At 43.4% G+C, this 22,147-nt stretch overlaps 1 protein-coding gene and 2 long non-coding RNA genes across 6 annotated transcripts; 1 reads left to right on the top strand and 2 right to left on the bottom strand.

Annotated features, from left to right (window-relative positions):
• Positions 1–236: 236 nt before the first annotated feature.
• Positions 237–4,650, bottom strand: LOC309849482. Its single transcript, XR_014303720.1, has 3 exons — positions 3,993–4,650; positions 2,257–2,390; positions 237–388 (listed from the first exon to the last, which is right to left on the bottom strand). It is a non-coding gene; the product is annotated as an uncharacterized lncRNA (long non-coding RNA).
• A 5,358-nt stretch (positions 4,651–10,008) lies between these two features.
• Positions 10,009–18,797, bottom strand: PPP1R15B (protein phosphatase 1 regulatory subunit 15B). Of its 3 annotated transcripts, XR_014303721.1 has the most exons (3): positions 15,913–18,424; positions 15,072–15,188; positions 10,009–12,687 (listed from the first exon to the last, which is right to left on the bottom strand). XR_014303721.1 is itself a non-coding variant. In XM_082702099.1 (2 exons), exons 1-2 carry the CDS (start codon positions 18,025–18,027, stop codon positions 12,466–12,468), a joined length of 2,337 nt encoding a protein of 778 aa, XP_082558225.1. In that variant the 5' UTR covers positions 18,028–18,797; the 3' UTR covers positions 10,009–12,465. The 3 variants fall into 3 exon arrangements, 2 of the variants coding, with proteins under 2 accessions (XP_082558225.1, XP_082558226.1); XM_082702099.1 differs by lacking the exon at positions 15,072–15,188 and having other exon boundaries at positions 15,913–18,797; XM_082702100.1 differs by lacking the exon at positions 15,072–15,188 and having other exon boundaries at positions 16,671–18,405.
• LOC309849484 lies at positions 18,617–20,273 on the top strand. Of its 2 annotated transcripts, none has more exons than XR_014303722.1 (2): positions 18,617–18,702; positions 19,016–20,273. It is a non-coding gene; the product is annotated as an uncharacterized lncRNA (long non-coding RNA). The 2 variants fall into 2 exon arrangements; XR_014303723.1 differs by having other exon boundaries at positions 18,627–18,702; positions 19,013–20,273.
• The last annotated feature ends 1,874 nt before the right edge of the window (positions 20,274–22,147 follow it).

Here is a 22,147-nt window from a genome sequence, read left to right on the forward strand (position 1 = left end):
TTTAGCATGACCTTCAAAGTACTCTACCATTTAGAGTAACAACTTTACCCTCCACGACATTTCTCCATTCCGTACAACCCATACCCTGCTTGACTCGCCTCTTAGCCATTCCCCCAACATGCTTTCTATATTCTTCCTTTTTTACATTTTCTCTAAAGCTGTTTTTCCTACTCAAAATGTCCTTTGGCCCCCTACCCTTTCATTGCTCCCTTTCCCCAACATGTACCCAATTAAGAGTACTCATTTATTCAAACTCTAACCCTATTTCCATGTCATCTATGAAGAGTTTGGGAAAGGAGAGCAGCAGGGACTGCTGGAGCCAGGCTGGGTGTAAGTGCCCATTCTCGGGCATTCTTCCAAGCTGTGTAACCTTGGGTAGGTTCTTCATCTGTAAATCGAGATATATAAAATAGATCACATAATTCATGGCAGAAAGAAGGAAATGGACTACAAATCAGAAGTTAGTGGACTGGAACAAAACGCACAGCAAAATAATAGAGAAAAATCAATGAAACCAAAAGCTGGTTCTTTATAAAGATCAATAAAATTGATAAACATCTAGCCAAACTGATGAGAAATAAAAAAGAGAAGGAGAAAAGACATAAATTACAAACACTAGGAATGAAAGAAAAGGAAACACCAATCCTACTGGCAAGACTATGCTCTCACCATTTCTATTCAACAATGTACTAAATATCCTAGCCGGCACAGTAATGCAAGAAAAAAAGAAATAAAAGGCATACAGATTGGAAAGAGACGCAAACTTTTTATTTACTCTAAGATCTAATTATCAATGTATAAAACCTTAAGGTCACAGGATACAAGACCAATATACAAAAATTACATCTTCATATATTCATTGTAGTAAAGAACTAGACATTGAATTTTTAAAAAGTATACTCTATAATATTATCAAAAAGAGAAATATTTAGGGACAAAGGTAACAAAATATGTACAAGATCAGTATTTTGAAAAGTACACAACACTGCTGAGAAAACTTTCAAAAGAGCCAAATAAATGCAGTATGAATCAGAAGAGTCAGTATTATTAAGTGGTCAATTCTACTTAAATTAATCTCTAAAGTCAGTGTACTCCCATTCAATAACTCAGCAGACTTTTTTTTTTTTTTTGGTAGAATTAATATTCATAAACTGGCTCTAAAATTTGAATACAAATGCAAAGGAGAGCTGACACAATATCAGAAAAGGAAAAAGTGATTCCAAGATTTACCACAAAGTTATAGTAATCAAGACAGTGTGGTGTTCATGTAAGGACAGAGATACAAATCAGTAAAAAAGAGGGTCCAGACATAAACCCAAACATATAGTCAACTAATTTTTTTTTAAATATGCCAAGATTATTCAATGGAGAAAGGATAGTCTTTTCAGCAGTTGACTATCTATATGCAGAAACATGAATTTCAACTGTTACTTCATACCATATACAAAAGTTAACTCAAAATGGATTGTAGGGGCACGTGGGTGGCTCAGTCAGTTAAGCGTCCAACTCTGGGTTTCAGCTCAGGTCATGATCTCAGGGTCATGAAATGGAGCCCCTCGTCAGGCTCCAAGCTCAGCACAGAGTCTGCTTGAGATTCTCTCCCTCTCCCCCTGCCTTTCCCCATACTTACGCTCTCTCTCACCCTCTCTAAAACTAAATAAATCTATTTTTTAAAAATGGATCATAGACTTAAATATCAGAGTTAAATCTATAAAATTTCTAGAAGAAAAGGTTAGCAAAAATATTTGTAACCTTGCATTAGGAAAAGAGTTTTGAGAAATGACACAAAAAGCATGGAAAAAAGAATCGATAAACTGGACTCCTACAAAATTTTTAAATTTTGCTCTTAAAGGACATTATTAGGAAAATGTAAAGGGAGACTGGGAGAAAATATTTGCAAAACATATACATGGTAAGGGCTTTCTATCTAAGCCTCCAAATACACATACACACACACACACACACACACACACACACACAAAATCTTGGCTAATAAAATAAACCTAAGATCACCACCAAGGTGGATATTTGCTATTACAAATAAACATGTGAAAAGATGCTCTATACCATTAACTATCAAGGAAATGCAAATTTATACTAGAGTAAGATTACCACTATTTATCCACCAGAATAGCTAAACTTCAAAAGACTTACAATATCAAGCAGTAGGAAGCATGGGGGTCCATCACTGTCAAGTGGTACAGCCACTGTGGGAAACTGGAAGTGCTTTCCTTATAAGGTCAAACATATACTTACCATATGATCCGGCCATCTCACTCCTACATTCATCCAAAAGGACTGAAAATGTGTGTCCACAGAAACACTTGTATGGCAATGTTCACAGCAGCTTTAGTCACGATAGCCACAAACTGTAAACAACTGTCCACCTCCTAGTGAATGAATGAATGAATTGTGGTGAGCTCATACACTGAGATACTGGCCAGCAGTTTAAAGGGTGGATGACCAATAAACCCAATACCAGAAAGGGATTTCAAAAGTAGGACACCAGATTAAACAAGCCAGACACAAAAGGGTACATAACTGTATGTAAACTGCCATTTTTATGAAACTCTAGAAAAGGTAAAATAGTGACCAAAAGCAGATCATTGGCTGCCAAAAGCTGTGGGCTGGTTGAATAGGAGAGTATGAGGGAGGAGCACCTGGCTCGCTCGGTCCTGTCCATAGAGCATGAAGCTGTGGATTTCAGAGTCTTGAGTTAAAGCCCCACGTTGCACATAGATCTTACTGGTGGGGTGGGGGGGAGCATGAGGGAACATTTTTTGCATAATGGAAATGCTCTATTTTACCCAATGAGGAAGTGCATTTCATGACTGATCGAGTTTCAATGAACCTCATGCTGTCACTTGAAAGGTTAGTAATGAAGACATGACATCAAATGATTTAAAACCATAGGTTTAAAGTCACCACTAGAAGTACTAGCTTCTCAAAAACATCTCAAGTACTATCAATAAGCATGATGTATGCACCGAAGATAGAGCTTTCCACACATTTAATTACTTTTTTGAAACACCAGAATCAACACATTACTTAATTGTGTGTGTTGGCGGGGAGACTGTCCGCTGGGAGAAGGTGGCTCTGGAAACTGTCACTGGAGTTAAAGCAAAGTATATTGTGCACCTAAGACATTCTGGTTAGGATGCTAAGGACCCTTCCAGCAAAGAAGGGACGGTCTGCCAGAAGAAATAGAAATGCAAACAGTTACAACTCAGTGTGACAGGAACTGTGTGAGGAAAGGGGACAGGGGACTGTGACACTGAAAACCATGTAATGAACTCCGTGAGGAAACACAGATGGAGTCATCATCAGGGAAGCCTTTAGGGGGAGGATGAAACCTGATCAAGGAAGGTAAATATTCCCAATGGACCCTGAAGGGCTCTACGCCAGATGGGAGGCATAAGAAGGGACACCAGCGGAACTTGTCATCCCACCTGAAATGACCTGGGAAATTAACTGCAAGTACATGCACCTGCTTCAGCCCTTTGACTTCCCAGCAGGACCTGTCTTCTGTAAGCCAATATTCTTCTAAAAAAAACTGCCATCTCTCAGGCATTACTGGGCCACACCCCCCAGGCTGATCAGGCTGTGACTCACAGCAGGTTGTCTTGGGGAGGGTCATAGCTGTTCAGAGGCAGGTGTCTAAAAACGTGGGGCAATCGGAAATCAACAAAACAAAAGAAAAAAAACCCTCTGTAAATTCCTGAAGGTACCAAAAAACCCTACCCCCAAACCCCCCCCAAAACAAAACACCTCCTATGCTTCCTACTCAGTCAAATCAAGCAGAAACAAAAGGCAGAAAAAGCACCACTATAATAGACTTGAAAGGTGGGGCAGCCACAGCAGGTAGAGGAAAACTGTATGCACACACACAAGGGCCTTCCATTCGCACACCGGAAGTGCCCTGGGGGTAGCCCCTGGGGCCAGTACCAGCTTACCAAAGAACAGTGTGGGATAGGCACGGGACCTTGGCTTACCAGCTCCAAGATGGACACATAGAACAGCAGGAGACCCCAGCCCAGCAGTTCTTTAGGATCTTTCCTTCCAAGCCAGTCCCATGTACGAGGACTCTGTGATCAGACAGAGTGACTCGCCATGCCTTAGGCAATGTGGCACCTTCTCTCTCTGCGCCCTGAGTATGACTGCCCAGGTTCACAGGAATGCAAGAGACAGCGGAATGCTGAGCAGATAACTGAGGGAGATGAAGCCCTCACTGTAAAACCCCCGACCCAGAAAACCCAACAAACATCCGTAGCTCTGCCTCTTCCATTTCACCCCCAATGTCCTAATTATCCTCCCTCCATGGAGAGTAGGAGCAATGTTCTTGTTTGTGTCCAGCTACAAATCGTGGTTCTCCCTTAAGGAACAGTATTCACAGAAAGGACGGTTACCACATTAAGGTGGAGTCACCACGGGCAGGCCTGGCGTGGGCAGGGCATTTCTCCAGCTTGTTTACACACCCAGGGAATGACCTCCAAGGGAGCAAGAGCCGTCACTTTACTAATCACGGGGATCCGTCCGCCACGCCGAGATGGTAGCGCCATCTAGTGGACGCAACGGAGCATCTCGAGAAACCCGCCGCTGATCTTTGGCTACCAATGAATAGAACCGAAGCTGCCAGTGCTGTATTAATACTTTGGTATTAATACAGAATACTAATTCTGGAAAAGAAACGTCTCAGCTGATTTGCTCACATATGAAATTCGTAAGTTAATCTGCACCTGATTAATGAGACTCTAATTAATTGATGTGGTATCCCTAGCCGGGTTGAAATTTGTAATTACATTCTGCAAATGTAGAGCTTACTGCAAGTTCTCTGTAAAGACCTTTCGGTTCTGTGATTCGGTATCAGCCACGATCGTGGCACATTTGTATCTAATCAGACATGGCTGGGTTGATGTAATCTCTATAAAGGCTGTATGAGAGGTGACTTTAGGACAGTCATTAATTCTTAGCACCTGGCTGGCTCAGTAGTAAGAGCATGTGACTCCTGATCTTGGGGCTGTGAGTTTGAACCCCACTTTGGGTGTAGAGATTACTAAAAAAAAAAAACTTTATTTTTTTTAAGATTTATTTATTTATTTATTTGACAGAGAGAGAGAGAGAGAGAGAGAGAACAAGTGGGCAGAAAGGAGGCAGAGGGTGGCAGGGAGGCAGGCTCCCCGATGTGGGGGCTCAATCCCAGGACCCTGAGACCACAACCCGAACCCCAGCCACCCAGGTGCCCCCTAAAAAAAAAAAAACTTAAAAAAATTTGATTAACCCATTCAAATCTTTGTTGTATATCTACAGTTCTAGGCTCTAGGCCTGTAAACAAGACACACAACACACAAGATCCCTGCCCTCACAGCGTTTACTGATTAATGACGGAGGCACACACAAGAACAGGTGCAGATGTTGCCAAGATGAGGTCAGAATGAACATAATTTAAAAGGGTAAAGTGAGAGGGAAAAAAAGGGTTGTGGATGGGTCAGTGAGAGGTCTCTTGGAGGTGCTTTTGAGATCCAAAGACGAGCTCATCTTCTCATGATGAAATTTTTTTAAGAAGATTTTATTTACTTATTTGAGAGTGAGCAAGAGAGAGAGCATTAGTGGGGGTGGGCAGAGAGAGAGGCAGACTCCCAGTGAGCAGGGAGCCTGGGATCATGACCTGAGCCAAAGGCAGACACTTAACCAGCTGAGCCATCCAGGTGCCCCCTCATAATGAAATGTTTTTAAAGGCAACCATTCCTGGGATGCCTGAGTGCCTCAGTTAGTTAAGCATTCAACTCTTGAGCTCCAGGTCCTGACTTTAAGTCCCGTGCTCCACACTGGGCGTGGAGCCTACTTAAAAAAAAAAATCGGCAGGACGCCTGGGTGGCTCAGTTGGTTGGGCAGCTGCCTTTGGCTCAGGTCATGGTCCCAGCGTCCTGGGATCGAGTCCCACGTCGGGTTCCCGCTGAGCAGAGAGCCCGATGCAGGGCTGGATCCCAGGACTCTGGAACCATGACCTGAGCCGAAGGCAGAGGCTTTAAACCACTGAGCCACTCAGGTGCCCCAAAATCTTTAAATAAATAAATAATAAAGATAAAGACCACCTTCCAGAATAAATATCCATGAGTTTTCCAAACTTTTGGGGGCCTCCTCTCTGGTTTTTGCCTGCAGAGCCAATGTATGAACTCCATCAAGAAAAGTAGGCTTGGGGGATGCCAGTCGGTGGGGCATGCGACTGACTCTTCATCTCGGGGTTATGACTTTGAGCCCCACATTGAGTGTAGAGATTACTTAAAAATAAGATCTTAGGGGTGCCCCGCATCGGGCTCTCTGCTCAGCGGGAAGCCTGCTTCCTCCTGTCTCTCTGCCTGCTGCTCTGCCTACTTGTGACCTCTGTCTGTCAAATAAATAATAAATAAAATCTTTAAAAAAAAAAAAAAAGATCTTAAAAAGAAACCAGGGGCACCTGGGTGGCTCAGTGGTTTAAGCCTCTGCCTTCAACTTAAGTCATGGTCTCAGGGTCCTGGGGTCGAGCCCCACATCGGGCTCTCTGCTTAGCAGGGAGCCTGCTTCCCCCTCTCTCTCTGCCTGCCTGCTTGTGATCTCTCTGTCAAATAAATAAATAAAATCTTAAAAAAAAAAAAAAAAAAAAGAAAGCAAAGCAGGTTTAACTCAAAGCAGCACACTACCTGCAGCTTTACCATCACCTTTTTCCTTGACCCTGAACACCTTTGGGATATTTCTGAAAATGAATCCTGTCCCAAACCACATATATGGCAACCTAAGGTTCTGGTGGGAAAGTATACAGCAAGCTCTGGAGAGAGTTAAGAACTCTGTGAGGTCCTTTCTTCCTCTTGGAGGATAGTAGCTCTAATGAATGCACACCTTGGGAAATTGTGCTGTTCTGTTCTTTTGCTGTGGAGGTCCCTATCATCTTCTAGAGAAGGATCTACAAAAGAACAGTATATATATATAGCAAAGGCAGGAGGAGACGGAGAAAAGGAAAGTACTAAGACAAAGGAAAGAGTAAAAGATTGAAATAACAAAACTGCCCCAGGTTGAGGAGTCCCTGGGGGTGAGAGGAACTAAAAAAAAATAGTAATAATAAAATAAAATAAAATAATAAAAGAACAAAACCTGGGAATGCCTGAGTGGCTCAGTCAACCGACTGGGTGACTATCTTGGGCTCGGATCCTGATTCCCGTGTCCTGGAATAAGAGTCCCACATCAGGTTCCCTGCTCACCAGGGATCCTGCTTCTCCCTCTGCCTGCTGCTCCCCCTGCTTGTGCTCTCTCTCTCTGACAAATAAATAAAATCTTAAAAATTTAAAAAAAAATTTTTTTAAAGCAAAAAACACCCAAGACCTGATAAATCACTCCCAAGTTTGCACCTTGTAGCTCAGCTTTCTAAAGCTTGTCCTCATCAGACCCAGAGGGATCTTTCCCATGGTTCAGACACCCCGCTTTCCATAAACCTAGTTTCCCCTATCTTTCCTGGTGAGATTGAGTCTGCTCATGGTAAAACCGTGATGCAACTCAATTTATTGCAGTGACACATACCTCCACTTCTGCCCCCCTATTCTCCACCACATGTGTACAATAGTTTCTTCTTTAAATTCCCTGATAGCAAACTTGTCACTAAAATATATTGATTGAAAACAATGTAAGTCTTGCTTGATGAACCCTCAAAGTGAACAGGGTTAGAAAGGATCTGTTTATCCACTTGTTCCCCCTATTGCTATAGATTTTGGTAACCTGCTACTTTGTATTTTAAAGTCACAAGTGACCCACACAAACTTAGCCTCCCCAGAGCAAATTCAGACAGAAAAAGACATGTTTTGTATACATCACAAAGCATTCAACTGAGTCCATAAGGAAAAGATCCTAATTACCAATACAGAAGGATTCCAAACAACTAACCTTTGTGTTAAAATCCTTAAAATGAAAAATATCAAAACCTCTCTAGACAAATAAAAATAAATTAAGTCTCTCACCTCAAAAAGGTACCCTGGGGGGCACCTGGGAGGCTCAATGGGTTAAGCCTCTGCCTTTGGCTCAGGTCATGATCTCAGGGTCCTGGGATCGAGCCCCGAAGGGAACCTGCTTCCCCTCCCCTCTGCCTGCTGCTCAGCCTACTTGTGATCTTTCTGTCAAATAAAAAAAAAAATCCTAAAAGGAAAAAAAAAAAAAAAAAAGGTACCCTGGGCAGCACACTTCTTTAACAATGTAAGAATGCTTTTATAGATTTCTATATTACTTTTATAAATAACATTTTTTGTGAGAAAAAAACTGAATATTTTCTACTTTTATTTTTAAAAGGTAGAGGGGATCCAAAGGAAGTCTCCAAATGAGACCAGCAAATTCCTAAATCTGTAACTGTCAAAATTTGAGGTCAGCAATTAGTATTTGCTTTAAACTTTCTCTTTAAGTAGAAAAAAAAAAAGGCACAATTTCTATATGTCAAGAGTCATAGCAATAAATCTGGCTTGATGTGAAATGGCTATATTCATAAACCTTCCTGGAGAGAGATAGCCAAATTTGCTTACATTAACCCCAAGATGGTAACAAAAGTATAACTTGGGGCTGTCAATTCAATTTGTAATAAACGGTTGTTACTTGCAATTATGTTTCTTTCCTTCCAGTTCAGAAATAAATCTTTAACAAATTTTTCATTAGCTAAAAAGATCCAAGTACCTAAATGAAGAATGCTATTATGCCTTAATCCATTAATAGGCTTGTTATAACCCAAATGTTTGTCTTTTTTCAGGGTACAAAGTTTGAATTTTCTTTTTTTTTTTTTTCTTTATTTATTTGCCAGAGATAGAGAGAGTACACACAAGCAGGTAGAGAGGCAGGCAGAGGCAGCGAGAGAAGCAGGCTTATTGCTGAGCAAGGAGCCTGATGCGGGACTCGATCCCAGGACCTTGGGATCATGACCTGAGCCGAAGGCAGCGGCTTAACCAACTGAACCAGTCAGGCGTCCCCAAAGTTTGAATTTTCTGATGCTACCGTCACATTTATGCAACATCGTAAATGGCAATACACCACAATTTACAATACCATGTTATCATTAATAATAATGCACCAACTAGAGAAAAGTTTGTTTCCCTGCTCCTTAAGAGAAATGCTAGAGGCATCTGGGTGGCTCAGTCATGATCCCAGGGTCCTGGGATGGTGTGTCAGTATCCCTGCCCAGCAGGCAGTCTGCTTCTCCTGCTCCGCCTCCATCCCCACTCACACGCTGTCTCAAATAAGTAAAATCTTTTTAAAAATGTTGGGGGGAATACTATGCTAAGCCCAGCATGTGAATTTATTTTACTGCTCTGTGAATACTCTGTTCTACTCTTTTCTCTGCAGAAGTGGACAGCTGGGGCAATTCTGGAATCAAATCCCCAGTCTCTAAGGGTATTTCATACTCTAAGAACCCAATCTCCTTTCTATTAAAATGTGGTTTTCAGCAGCTGCCTTCAGCTCAGGTCATGATCCCAGGATCCTTGTGTCCAGCCCTACATGGGGCTCCCTGCTCAGTGGGAAGCCTGCTTCTCCCTCTCTCCCCCAACTTGTGTTCCCTCTGTCACTGTCTCTGTCAAATAAATAAAATCTTTTTTTAAAAAATGTTGTTTTCAGGGGTGTCTGGGTGGCTTGGTCAGTTAAGCGTCTGCCTTCGGTTCAGATCATGATCAGGGTCCTGGGATCGCACCCCAGGTTGGGCTCCTTGCTCAGGCTGGAGTCAGCTTCTCCCTCTCTCTCTCTGATTCTCCTCTGGGCTGTGCTGTCTATCTCAAATAAATAAATAAAACCTTTTTTAAAAATGTGGTTTGCAATCCTATTTATCCCCTTAAAACTCTTCCCCTTCAACAAGCCAGGATGCAATTTACATGTCACATAACCTTTTTAAACCACAGCAATTTGTTGGGCACCTCTATGTTTAGAGGGCTTCTACAAGAAAACCTGATTTAACCCTGAACATTCTGCTCAGTAAGCCCAAAACTAATGTAAAATATTAGGAAACACACAATATAAACTTGAACCAAAATATCAGGTAACATTTAATAATTGCAAATATATTTATTACAATTTACAGATTAGTTAAAGTTATATACACAAATATAATTTTAGCTATAAAATCCCAACAAACTGGTTACATTTACATCACTGGATCTGTAGAAGCCAATTTAGTCTTCTAGTCCTCTAAATTCACCTTCCTTAAATTATACAAAAATAAAATCTGAGAGTTTGATTTCAAGTTGAAGATGGAGAGGTGCTGTTATCACATTGCAACACTCAGAAAAGGAAATTTTACCTGTCTGTACAAAGCCTTTCACATACTACACTGATACTTAAAGCACCATTGTTTTAAGACTTTAAATGTATACAATGTTCAATTACAACTTCCAAGTTTAACTTTGTTCTAACAACTAGGATTGGGATGAAATGACAAGAATTTATTCTCCTTCAGTCCAACTTAAAAACAGCCCCTTCTGTCCTTTCGGTCACTGTCTGATCACTTCCTTTAAAGGAGGGTAGTAAATGGGAGAATTCTTCACCAAACTTTTACTCATTTGGTAGTGAGGGTGGATTCCAAGGGAACAAGTTTCCAAAATCCAGTACGTGCCAAGCTATCCCATTATTTTCAAATACGCAGAGGTGCTAGATTTCAGACTCAGCCATGAACTAGAACAGTGTACTTCAGTCTGGTTTCAAAAGAATGCCCGTACCAATTTCAGAAAGCTTTCTTCAAGGCAAATGATCCCTTCTTTCCAACGGGCACAGTTGGTGCTTAAAACCAGCCTGTTTTCCTAGTTTACAACAGAACTCTGCCAAAGCATTCCCTAGGATTCCCGAAAGTTGGAGGTGCACCACACACGCCGTACACCGGCTCTGCCACAATCTGACCAGCTTTCAAGCTGTTGTACTCCTGGCGTGTTTAGGTACGAATATAGGTATTATTATTGGAGGCGGTTCTTAGAGCAAACCAGATAGGAATAAAATAATGACCAGGTAGACTGTAAACTGAGGTAGTAATTCTGCAAGCACTTCTAACAAAAAATTTGTTCCCACGATGAAACAAGTTCAAACATAGGTCACCTGTTCTACTCATGCTTTCCGTTACCTGCAACAAGAGGCACGTGGGGTGGAAAGAGACCAGGAAGGAGCTGATCAGCACTGACACCTCAGCCTAGCAGAAGCACACCAAGTCGAGCTAACTAAAGACACCAAGGACAACCAGCCACTGCAAAAACTTCAATTCAAAAGAAAACTCTGGGCTAAAAATGGGACTTTTTCTTGTTAAGTCTCTAAGTACCGTAAGTCTATAGTACCATCCTTTCCGGGAAGTCTAGGCCTTGTCATTGCTTCTCGACCAGTAGAACACAATAAACTTGGAGATTGATGAAGTCTGTATTTTACATTGCAAACTGGAAAATTCAGAAGTGCCCTTTTCCAAGTTTATAGTGTCACCCTGACAGGTTTTAAAAGTGACAGTGCTGAAGCATGAGATTAATAACACTGGTTTTCTGTTGACAGCATATACAACAAAACCAAATCGCTCTGAGAAATCTCCTAGTTTCTTCCTAGGAAAATTCTCAGCCTTTAAATTTAAAAAGTAAATGTCTATGATGCAAATATTACTCTCTGGAATTTTTTTTACAAATTCTGCCTGTTGAAATATACAAAGAGCCATTGAACTGGAATGACAATAACATACACAGAGCCCTCTCCAAGAAACAGTCTGCACAAAAGCTAAACGTGTTGAGACATTAAAATTTGGCAGAAAAAGATGCAGCTTTCCCAAGGTAGCAGAAAGTACTGCACACCTAAGTTTTGTGGTGGTACTCAGAAATATCTCAGGTAGAATTTAACCTAGAAATAAAAACCCACCATACATGTTCACCCAAAGTCATTTTTAGAAGGGACTAAGTTGACACAAGATAATTTAAGTCCATAGCATATACAAGATTATTTTCTTAGCGTTAAAGCTAGAAGGATCACATCACTGAAATAAAAAAATATAGAGAGAAAACATAAACGCCCATTAACTTTAGAATGTTGGGTGGGAAGAGCCCAAAGTTTTCAGACAGGTACACAGAATTTAAATTAAAATGGAAAATGGGCTTTGAACCCTATAAATATTGTTTCCCAAGGAAAAAGGTTTTGAAAATGTAAAATTTCACCTTAAGAGGTCTTTTACACCTCAGCAAGCACATGACATTGAAAAATACATCCAACTGAATCAAAAAAGGGAGGATTAGGAATCACACCATCTCATCATTACCAGGGCTTGCCTTCAAACCTGGCCCATCTCTGAGTGAGATCGGTTACAAAAACAAACAAACAAAAAACAATACATTAAACTAGGTCACTATATCCAAGTTGCATATCCTCTACAAAAAAGGACAGCTGCCAATTTTTTGTTTTTAAAAGAAACCTCTCAAGTAAGAGGTAGTGTATGCGTGAGTTAGAGGCCACCAAATCATCTTAACATTGCTTGAAAGCATTAAGTTCTTTGAAGCATCTTTCCTGGAGTCTATTAAACATTCTTTCTCTGTGCTCAAACGTCAAGCAATATCCAATAGCATTTTCTGTTTCTCGAATTCGTTTCTGGAACCTGAATGCATCCCGAGCAAATTCTTCCCATGGTCCTTTGCGGTCCTCATCACCACTTATATAATACTCAGTAACTTCTTCAAGGAAGGTTACCTATAAAGACAAAGACTAATTTTAATCATGCTCTACAATCTTAAAATCATCACTGAAGTTATTAACCCTTCATGCTAATTCTTTCAGAGTATCAAATATCCAAGTATCTTACAGAAACATGCGGTTTCAACTGTAACAAGAAAAAAAGAAGTTCTGACTGGACGGCATCTCAGTCCAAAAAAAAAAGTGAACAAACTCCATCTTGATTTCCTTCACACATACACACACATATTCCCGACTCTCTCTTGCCATTCTGTCATCCCACCTCCTTCCTCTTGGCTTTTGGTGTTAATAAAATGAATCCAGATGAGGAACTGAGAATTTCCTGATGTTATGAGTGCTGGATTTTTTTTTTTTTTAAATCCTTAGGAAAATACCGTTCTGTGACACTCTTCTTCCAAAATGACAAATGTTACCCAAATTTTTTTCAGACATATTCACAATAGTTATTAGTCAACGTTAGTCAACGCTTTGAGAACAGCACAAAAGTTTTACAAGATCTTCACCAATTTCCAGTCTTCCTTTTTCCTTTTAAATACAATTTCACTTTTCAGTACTTTCCAATTTCTGCACCATAAACACAGTGTTACTCTTTCATTAGTTTTGTAATCAGACTATAGAAAAAGTTACCTAATAAAATACAGCCAATTAACCTATCTTTAAGGTTATATTAATAGAAGAGACATTCTAGTTGAGATGAAAATCCTCTTTGTATTCCTCCTCAATCTGCTACTACTGTATACACATGCAATTGTAAATACTATATTTTATTTACTATACTGTAAATACTAAATATAGGATTTCATGTAATGAATGAAAGTCCCTTTTAATCCCTACTTAATTTCTACCATAGAAATTTTTTTCAAGGGGCACCTGGGTGGCTCAGCTACTTAAGCGTCTGCCTTCGGCTCAGGTATGATCTCAGGGTCCTGGGACTGAGTCCCACATCGGGCTCCCTGTTCAGCGGGGAGTCTGTCATTCTCTCAAATAAACAAATAAATAAATTTCTTGCGAACACAGCAAACTCCAGAAGTAAATCCTTGCTTTAAAATATGTTCAACAGTTACATCAGCTAATCCCACCGTGGCCTACTCCTTTCATTCCCTTTACATCAGGCCATGGAATGCCCTCGAGGACAATTAGCAGGTACGTAACATCTTACTAGATATTGCATTCTAGAGTTACTCACTCACTGTGTCACTAAAGTAAGTAACAACAGCAACATTTATCTATGTTTACCACAGGCCAGGCTCATTTCAGAGGACTTCACAATTTTTATCTCCTTTAATCCTCACACCAACCCTAAACGGTCTGTACTACTGCCACCTCCGTCAGATAGGTAAAGAAAGTAAGGTTAACTAACTTGTTTCCAACCACACCACTTCCCTCTGGTGTCGTGATCAGGATTCAAACCCGGAGTGTGGCTCCACAATCTGCACTATGTCACTGATACAGGCGGTTTAATTCTCATTCTAAGAATCAAGCACTACCCATGAGTCCCACATACCTCAAGACAGGCACCTGTTGTCAAAGGCTGCCAAATAATTCTACCATATTTTAGACATAACCTTTTATAAATGTTGCTTCTTGTTCACAATCAGTAGTCTCATATCTACTTGACTCAACCCATTTTTGCTCAATAAGCAAGCTAAAATGAAACATGAGACTGGCCTGAGGTCCCTGAACAGCTACCAATTAAAGGCAAGGTGATGAATTAGGAGTTTTGCACACTCATCTCATTTAAATCATGCAATAATTCACACATTTATAATTATTATTCCCATCAGATAAACGAGTGAATCGAGGCCATGAGAAGTCAAGTTACTTTGCAGGTCTGGCTGTTTTCCCAAATTTCTTGGCCCTACCCACTCAGCAGGAGGGAACACAGGCCTCCAGACACCACACGCTCATTCCATCACTCCATGTTACATCAGGCCACAAGTTAACCTATTCACTAACAGGTTTACCTACAGGTTTACTAATAGGTTTCAACCTATTCACTAATAGGTTTTTTTAAACCTATTCACCAAACAGGTCATTTTGTCAGGGTCCCCTTACAAATAAAAAGATCTTTCATGACAGTACTTACAGAAGGGTGAACTAAATTATTAACATGACCAATTCCACAGGTTATCACCTGTAGAGATATTTTCTACCCAGGAAGAACTCTCACAGCATTAAGCCGGCCATCTGGAGCCAATAGATTACAGCACTATCCACCTGAAACTTTCTGACGCGGCAGAATCTGAGGTCAAGAATAATTTACCCTCCTTTCTCTTTCCAAATAAGTGTACATGAAACTTTAAAAAATCCCTCTACAGTAAAAGATACCCTGTGTTTTGGGGGAAATTTCTCTCCAATTAATAACTTTCGCTGAAGGGCACCTGGTTGGCTCAGTCTTGTTAAGCGTCTGCCTTCGGCTCAGGTCATGATCCTGGGGTCCTGGAATGGAGCCCTGCTCAGTGGGAAGCCTGCTTCTCCCTCTGTCAAATAAATAAAATCTTTAAAAAAAAAATTTTTTTTTTAAAAACATCTTTCGCTGAATAAATAGTAGAGGGAAAAAATAAAGCAACTCTAATGACCTCCCCAAATAAGATGAACTTGACAAGGTGTTGAAAGAGTAAAATGTTCCATGAAGTTTTAAGACTAGCTTAGGTACAGGAAGCAGGTCCTCAAGATAAACCAAATAGGTAACCACCATCATTACAGATGATTATTAACCTGTAAGTGGCCAATGATAACTAGTACTGCATTCTCAGGAAACGGAAGTACTATTTTCTGTATTTTTCTTTTACCGTCAAGCAAAATCATCTTCATGTCAAAAGTTTTTATACTGAAATTAGCATCTTCTTTCATGGCAAACTTGCTACTTGGTACTATCATCCCACTGGGCTCTTAACAGGAATGAAGACACCGTTAATCCTGTGAATAAAACCCAGAGCTACAAACCCAGACGGAAAGGGCACTTTTCTGCTAGCATCAATAACCCAGCAACTTCGATTTGGAGAGGAATGACGACGTTCCATAGAAGGGAAGAAGGCAGTGGGGGCATGTCAGGTGGGGATGGGGTGGCGGTGTCGCTTCTTAATCCAAGTACACAAGGTTAGAGTCCTTCCTCAAAAACATGCACTACTCTGTCTCCCGGAGAGCCATGTTAGCGTATTTAACCATAACAAAACAGTACAAGTCATCAGGCACATTAAAAAAAGAAGAAAAGAAACCAACCTTTTTTTTCTTGATACGCTTGCGTCTTTCTCCAGAAAGAACCCCACCCGGTACCAAGTCTGGACCTTCCCTCTCTCGGCTGCCTAACAGCTGCACCTCACAAGATAATACGGTGTGACGACCAGAAATGGCCACAGTAGGCTCAGACGGCCTCTCTGAGTCACGACAGCCTTTCCAAGTTTTCCCTGATGTTTGAAAAGGAGCCTTAAAATTTAGAAGGTTGTAGGGGTCATCGGAATGACAGAAAGAGTCCCACAGCCTGAGACTCTCTGCTTCATCTGCACTAGATTCCCAGTCCTCTTCCTCCCCAGAATTATGGTCAGGAGACTCGGGAAGGCTTCCAGTCTGGGGAGAATTCTCCACATCAGACTTGTCAGACGAATCCTCCTCTGAGTCAGGAGGGTCTCCGGGAACAATTCTGGCCGCAGTCTGAATTGTTGCCCTAAAGTTCTGGGGATTATAAGGATCTACACTACAGAAAGAGTTCCAAAGGTGAAGCCCTTCAGAGTCCTGTTCAAGATCTGATTCTGAGAGTGAGTGGTCACTATCGAAACCATCATCCTCAGCTTCCTCATCCCAATCCTCACCTCCGGAGTCAGAACTCACTTCTAGGTCACTGGATGTTCCCCCCAAAATGTAATCTATCAGTCTGTTACTACAAGCTGGCCTGGTGGAAATGGGAAGGTCATTTTCTAGGTCTGAGGAGTCCCCAACACTTCTTTGGTCCTCTCCAGGCTCTTTCTCCACTGGTATCTCACCAGACAGCCTTCCTTCCAAGGGGTCCGGCTTTTCCAAAGAGACTGGAACCTCTGTAGTCAACGATGCGATTCTTCCTTCGGTGGGTTCCTGGGCGGTTTCGGGAAGGGATCCAACAGAGGGAACACACAGCGTGGGACTATCTCCGCCGGATTTCAGATCCATCCGGAGCAAGTTCTGTTCCTCCTCCAGGCTGTGGTAGCCATGATCTTGGTCTGGGGTGGGTAACGCTTGCCCCTTGGTGGCCTGCTGAAGGAACTCCAGCCGTTTCGTGCGAAGATGGTGGATTTCTGGCAGACCCTCTTTAGAAAGAGGCGGACGTCCCTGCCGGGAGGGGCAAGCGATCTCCGCCTTTGGCGGGTAGGGAGGATCACGGTCTTCAGTGCGACAGCTGCCCTCTGCGCTGAAGGTCTGGAAATCAACAGGCTCGCCACTTCCCACGCCGTTCTGATAGACGAGCCCCACCCGGGGCAGGCAGCCCAGATAGGCGGGCTTCAACAAATAGGAGACGACGCTGAAACTGCTTAAACGCCGGTTTAGAGGGCCGGCGGGCGGAGAGCCAAGTTCCCGGTTAGAGCACAGATGGCCTTGGAAGCCACTCGGCAACAGCTCCACTGCCCCCCACAGCTGCGGCTCTAACAGAAAAGCGTGCATGCCGGGGTGCAGAACTCCGGCCTGGGCTTTGAGTCCCAATTCTAGATCTGAGGACGAGCACTGCCAGTGGATGCCCTCCTCCAGCCAATCGAGGGGACTGGCGGCAGAGTCGTCCGAGGGGTCGAGCCGCAGCGACCTTAAAGATTTCTGCGCCGGGGGGCCGTCCGGGTCCTCCCGAGCCTTCAGGGCTCGGAGCGCGCTGTAGCCTCCAGCAAAATCTAGCCATCTGGTCGGAATCAACCCGCCGAAAAGCTGGCTCCAGATCAGCAGCTTCTGAAGCAAGCCGGGGAGTGGCGCGAAGAGCTGGGAAAGCAGCTTCATCCAGTAGCCGGTCCGAGCCTGGGGCTCGGGGGCAGCAGCCAGTCTGGAGTCCCCGGAGTGTTCCGGGGCAGAAGGTGTGGGCAATTTGGAAGGTCTGGGTTGCGAGCGCCGGGGAAAGAAGGAGAGCAGCCAGAACCGGGAGCCCGGCCGCGGCCGCGATCCGTCTGCTGCCGGCTCCATGTCCTTGTTCTGGGCAGTCTCTGAGGGCTGCAGGTCGGGCGTTATCCGGAGACGTCTACGCAGTCTTGGCCTTGCCGCGCGGCGGAGTCGGGGTCCCAGGCCGATCCCCGGGCCAGGAGAAGAGCCACAAGGGGAAGCGGCTTCGGCCGCGGGCGTTGGACCACAGGCCGGAACAGCAGGCGCAGGACGCAGAGGAGGCGACATTCATTCTGGCGGGACGAAGGTGTCCTAGTTCGCTCGAGGCTCCTCCACCGTAGACAGAGCCCTCCCGCGGTGACTGCGGCGACTGGCCAGAGGGGACGGGCCGTTAAAAAGCCCCTGGGCAGCGCAACCCCGGAAGGGCTGGGCAGGCGGGCGAGGGTGGCAGCGAAGCCCAAAATGGCCGCGGGGCCAGCGCGGAGCAGGACACCTACCGGAAAGAGGACGAAGGGAAGGATAGCGGCTGGCTACGCCACCAGCTCCGCGTCGCCCAACGTCACTCGCAGAGCCCCGGCGGGCGGGCCTTTCCGGACTCCTGCGAGCGGCCGCTGATTGGTCCCGCGCGGCTCCCTGTCGGCTTCCTTACTCTCGGCGGACCCAGACCACGCGCCGGAGGTTGCATCAGCCGGGCCGAGGCTTTACGCGTGCGCACTCGTTCCCCGGTGGTCTCCTAGGAGACCGCTCCGCCTCGGCGGCGTCCCCCCGCCCGGCTCTGCCTTCTGGGCGAAAGGGGACGTTCCGAGATGACAAGAAAATTCCCAGAAGCCCTTTCAAGGGCCTAATACACACCCTAGGGTATACAGTTGCTTTTGACTTGCATATATCGGGGTTCCTGTAATGTTGAGTGCTAAGGAGATCATCCGCGGGAGATCTTAGTATAATAGAAATTGGCAATACTGTGTAAGTACATGTCTCGTGTTAAGACACTAATAATTCGGAGTGAATAATAAGAGTGCAAAACCTAAAGTGAAAAACGAGTCATTCGTATGCATTCCTGCCCCTTCGGGTTTGGGGTTTCTGAATCACTATTTAGCTTTGCCTAGGACGTAGAACTCAGTATCTAACCCACAAACATCCCCCACGAAGATGTGAAAGCTGTTTCTCAGGCGGTGTCCCTATCAGACTGTCCCCTTTCAGAGAGGCAAACCGAAGTTGCAGAGGAGGAAAGAAACATAGGCCCCAGAATAGTTGACTCTCAAATGCTTCCCAGCAGGCAACACATTCAAGCCCTATTTGTATCCTGAGCCCCCCAGAACCGCAGAATACAACGGGCGAAGAGGGACGCACCGGCCATTATCCTCTGAAAAAATTTTGTCTGATTATTTTAATTGCTATATTTGATTCTCTGTTGTGAGCTGGTCTTAACTCATTTCTTTATTTCTACTAAAAGTTTTTCATCGACACCTCTGAAGTCAAATATCTATCGCAGAGGAAGTATGGCAGTTTTGAGTACTTAGGGACAGAAGAAAGATCTTTGGGGAGCCAGGAGGAAGCCAGTGGCTCTTCCTGCTTCAGTGGGTCTGTTCAAAGAACAGCTGCTTCCTTCTAGGAATCTGAAAAGTTCTCAGTCTCTATGGTTTACCCCTTATTATCTTATTCATATCTCTGGAAATATCTAATTTTCAATCCTAAGAACTTCAGAAAAACATATTAAAAGGAGTCCGCTTAATAACAGAAAAGAAATCCAAGCATGCCAATTAAATACATAAAGCCTGTTTCTTGGTTGTCAAGTGAGGCTAATAATTCCTCTTTCAACATGCTGGAGAGAGCACTAATTCTAACACCTGGATAGGGTAGGAGCATAAACATCAGCTAGTCTCTATTATTTATGGGCTAACAGTTATTTCCTATTGCTACACAGTAAAGGCTCGATACACCCTGTCTGCCCACTATACCTTACCAGCCTTCTCGTTCTAACTTCCCTTCATGCACGCATCCTCTAGAACACTGGTCTTGTTTCCTGCCTTTACCCCCGCTGTTTCTCAGCTGAAAAAGCCCTCTTCTTCCTTGTTATGCAAGTACTCATGCTTCAAGGTGTATCTCAAATGTCAGCTCCTTCTTGAAGCCTTTGTCGACCTTCCCAGTTAGAATTCTGTTATTATATACTATGTGAGGACTTAACACGCTACGCTATATATACCTGTTATGTCCTTACCTGCTGGTCTCAGCTCCTTGAGGGCTGTATCCCAACACCTAGCCCAGTGGGTCCCAAAATATTATCTGAGCCCCCCCCCCAGGGATCCCATTTGAAGGACCTTTCAGAGGGCCCTAAAAGGCCAAAAACATGTTCAGAATAATACAGAGCTGTTATTTTCCTTTTTAGGTCTCACTTTCTCACGAGTGTGCAGTGGGCACGTATCTTCTAGAGGACACATGATAAGTGAACTGGCAACAACAGGTGGAATGCAAAAACAGATAGGAGATTGGAGTTGTTTCTTTTAAAAGCCAGACAATAAAGACATTAAAAGTCACTCTTTTGCTATAAGTTTTTGTTTTGAAAAATAATTTTTCATTAAAAGTATGTTAACATGTAGTGGGTTTATTATTTTTTTAAGATTTTATTTATTTATTTGACAGAGAGATCACAAGTAGGCAGAGAGGCAGGGAGAGGGAGAAGGGGAAGCAGGCTCCCTGCTGAGCAGACACCCCCCCACACACACACACACCCCACTGCAGGGCTCAATCCCAGGACCCTGAGACCATGACCTTAGCGGAAAACAGAGGCTTATCCCACTGAGCCACCCAGGTGCCCCACTTTATTATTATTATTTTTTTAAAGATTTTATTTATTTATTTGACAGAGAAAGATCACAAGTAGGCAGAGAGGCAGGCAGAGAGAGAGAGAGAGGAGGAAGCAGGCTCCCTGCTGAGCAGAGAGCCCGATGCGGGACTCCATCCCAGGACCCTGAGATCATGACCTGAGCCGAAGGCAGCGGCTTAACCCACTGAGCCACCCAGGCGCACAGCCTGCTTTATTATTTTTAATAAATACTTAAAATTCCTCAGCTTTGAGTTCTTAAACAGTAACACTCTGAATAGATACAATACTCAGAAACAAAAGTTCCTTGGGGTCGTCAATAATTTTTAAGAGTGTAAAAGCGATCCTGAGACCAAAAAGTTTAGGAACCCCTGACCTAACATATTGACTTGCACACAACAGGTGACCAATAGTTTGTTGAATGAATGGGAGAGTATTCATAATTTATAACTATCATCTTCCTCATGGCTAAAGCCTTTTGCTTTCCACTCTCAACTTTGTCATTAACACCACATGCCCCTGAAAAACATTTCTTAAATCTTTCTTGAATGAGCCTCCCCTTCCCCATCTAGTCATTGAATACATAATTTTATTTTCCTCACCTTGGAAGTTGTTCTAAAGGGGGAAAAAACCCCACAATCATAAAGTATCAAAAACTATAGGAATACGTGACTTTGCATTATCAGTCCCAAAAGGAAAAGTGTAAACCAGCCTCCTCGAGCCTGCTATCAAGTAGAAAGCAAACAGAGGGTAGTTCTGGACACGGAGATAACAAGGTGTTGCCATGACTGCAGGCCTGAGGGTGAAAACAAGAAGTCCTTGGACTGGCAAGCTGGCTGGGACTTTGGCAAAAGAGAAGATTTAAACCTCAGTTAATTATGTTTATTTTTAAAGATTTTGCATGCCTGATATAAAGAGTATATCGCTTTTGACATCATTTTTTTGAGTCAGTACCACCTCCAAAATCTTATTTCTAGGTATTCCACACTTTGGGTGGCTCCCACCTCCCATCTTTGCAACCCACTGCGCTGGGATCCTTCTTGGCAACTTGCCAACCTCCAGAAACCCTCCTCCACTTCCCTCCTCACCCAGCGTGCATTCTGCGGTCCCCTTGCAAAGACTGTTCACACGCTTGCTTTTCTCTGTCAAAACCCCAACCCTGGTTAAACCCAACTACCCATTTATTCTGAGTCTACACACTTAGAGTTAATCATTGTGGAGGCACTCAACCGTGTCCACTGACTTGCTTTGTGTTTGTGATGACAAATCTCATCAGTGCCAGCCACTCCTGCAGCGGTTGACGTAGCTTTGTTTCTCCTACACTCCAAGACAGCTTCACAACGCTCATTCTTCCAACTGCCAGCATTCCCATGAACACACATTCTCAGCTTCAGATCACACCTCACGCTTCATTGGAAAACCAGATACAATTGAACATAAACAACCTCATCTTTCCACCACTAAGCCCACCAATCTACCTACCTTTGGACCCACTACTCTGCCTTCAGTCCCATGACAAGAAGAGCAGCCTCCTGGATCCCACCCCTTCATGTCTACCAAAGGACTTCTGGCCTCCCTTAGCCCCTT

The sequence above is a fragment of the Mustela nivalis genome, assembly GCF_964662115.1.
Source record: "Mustela nivalis genome assembly, chromosome: 16".
In the NCBI taxonomy this organism is placed as follows: Eukaryota; Metazoa; Chordata; class Mammalia; order Carnivora; family Mustelidae; genus Mustela; species Mustela nivalis.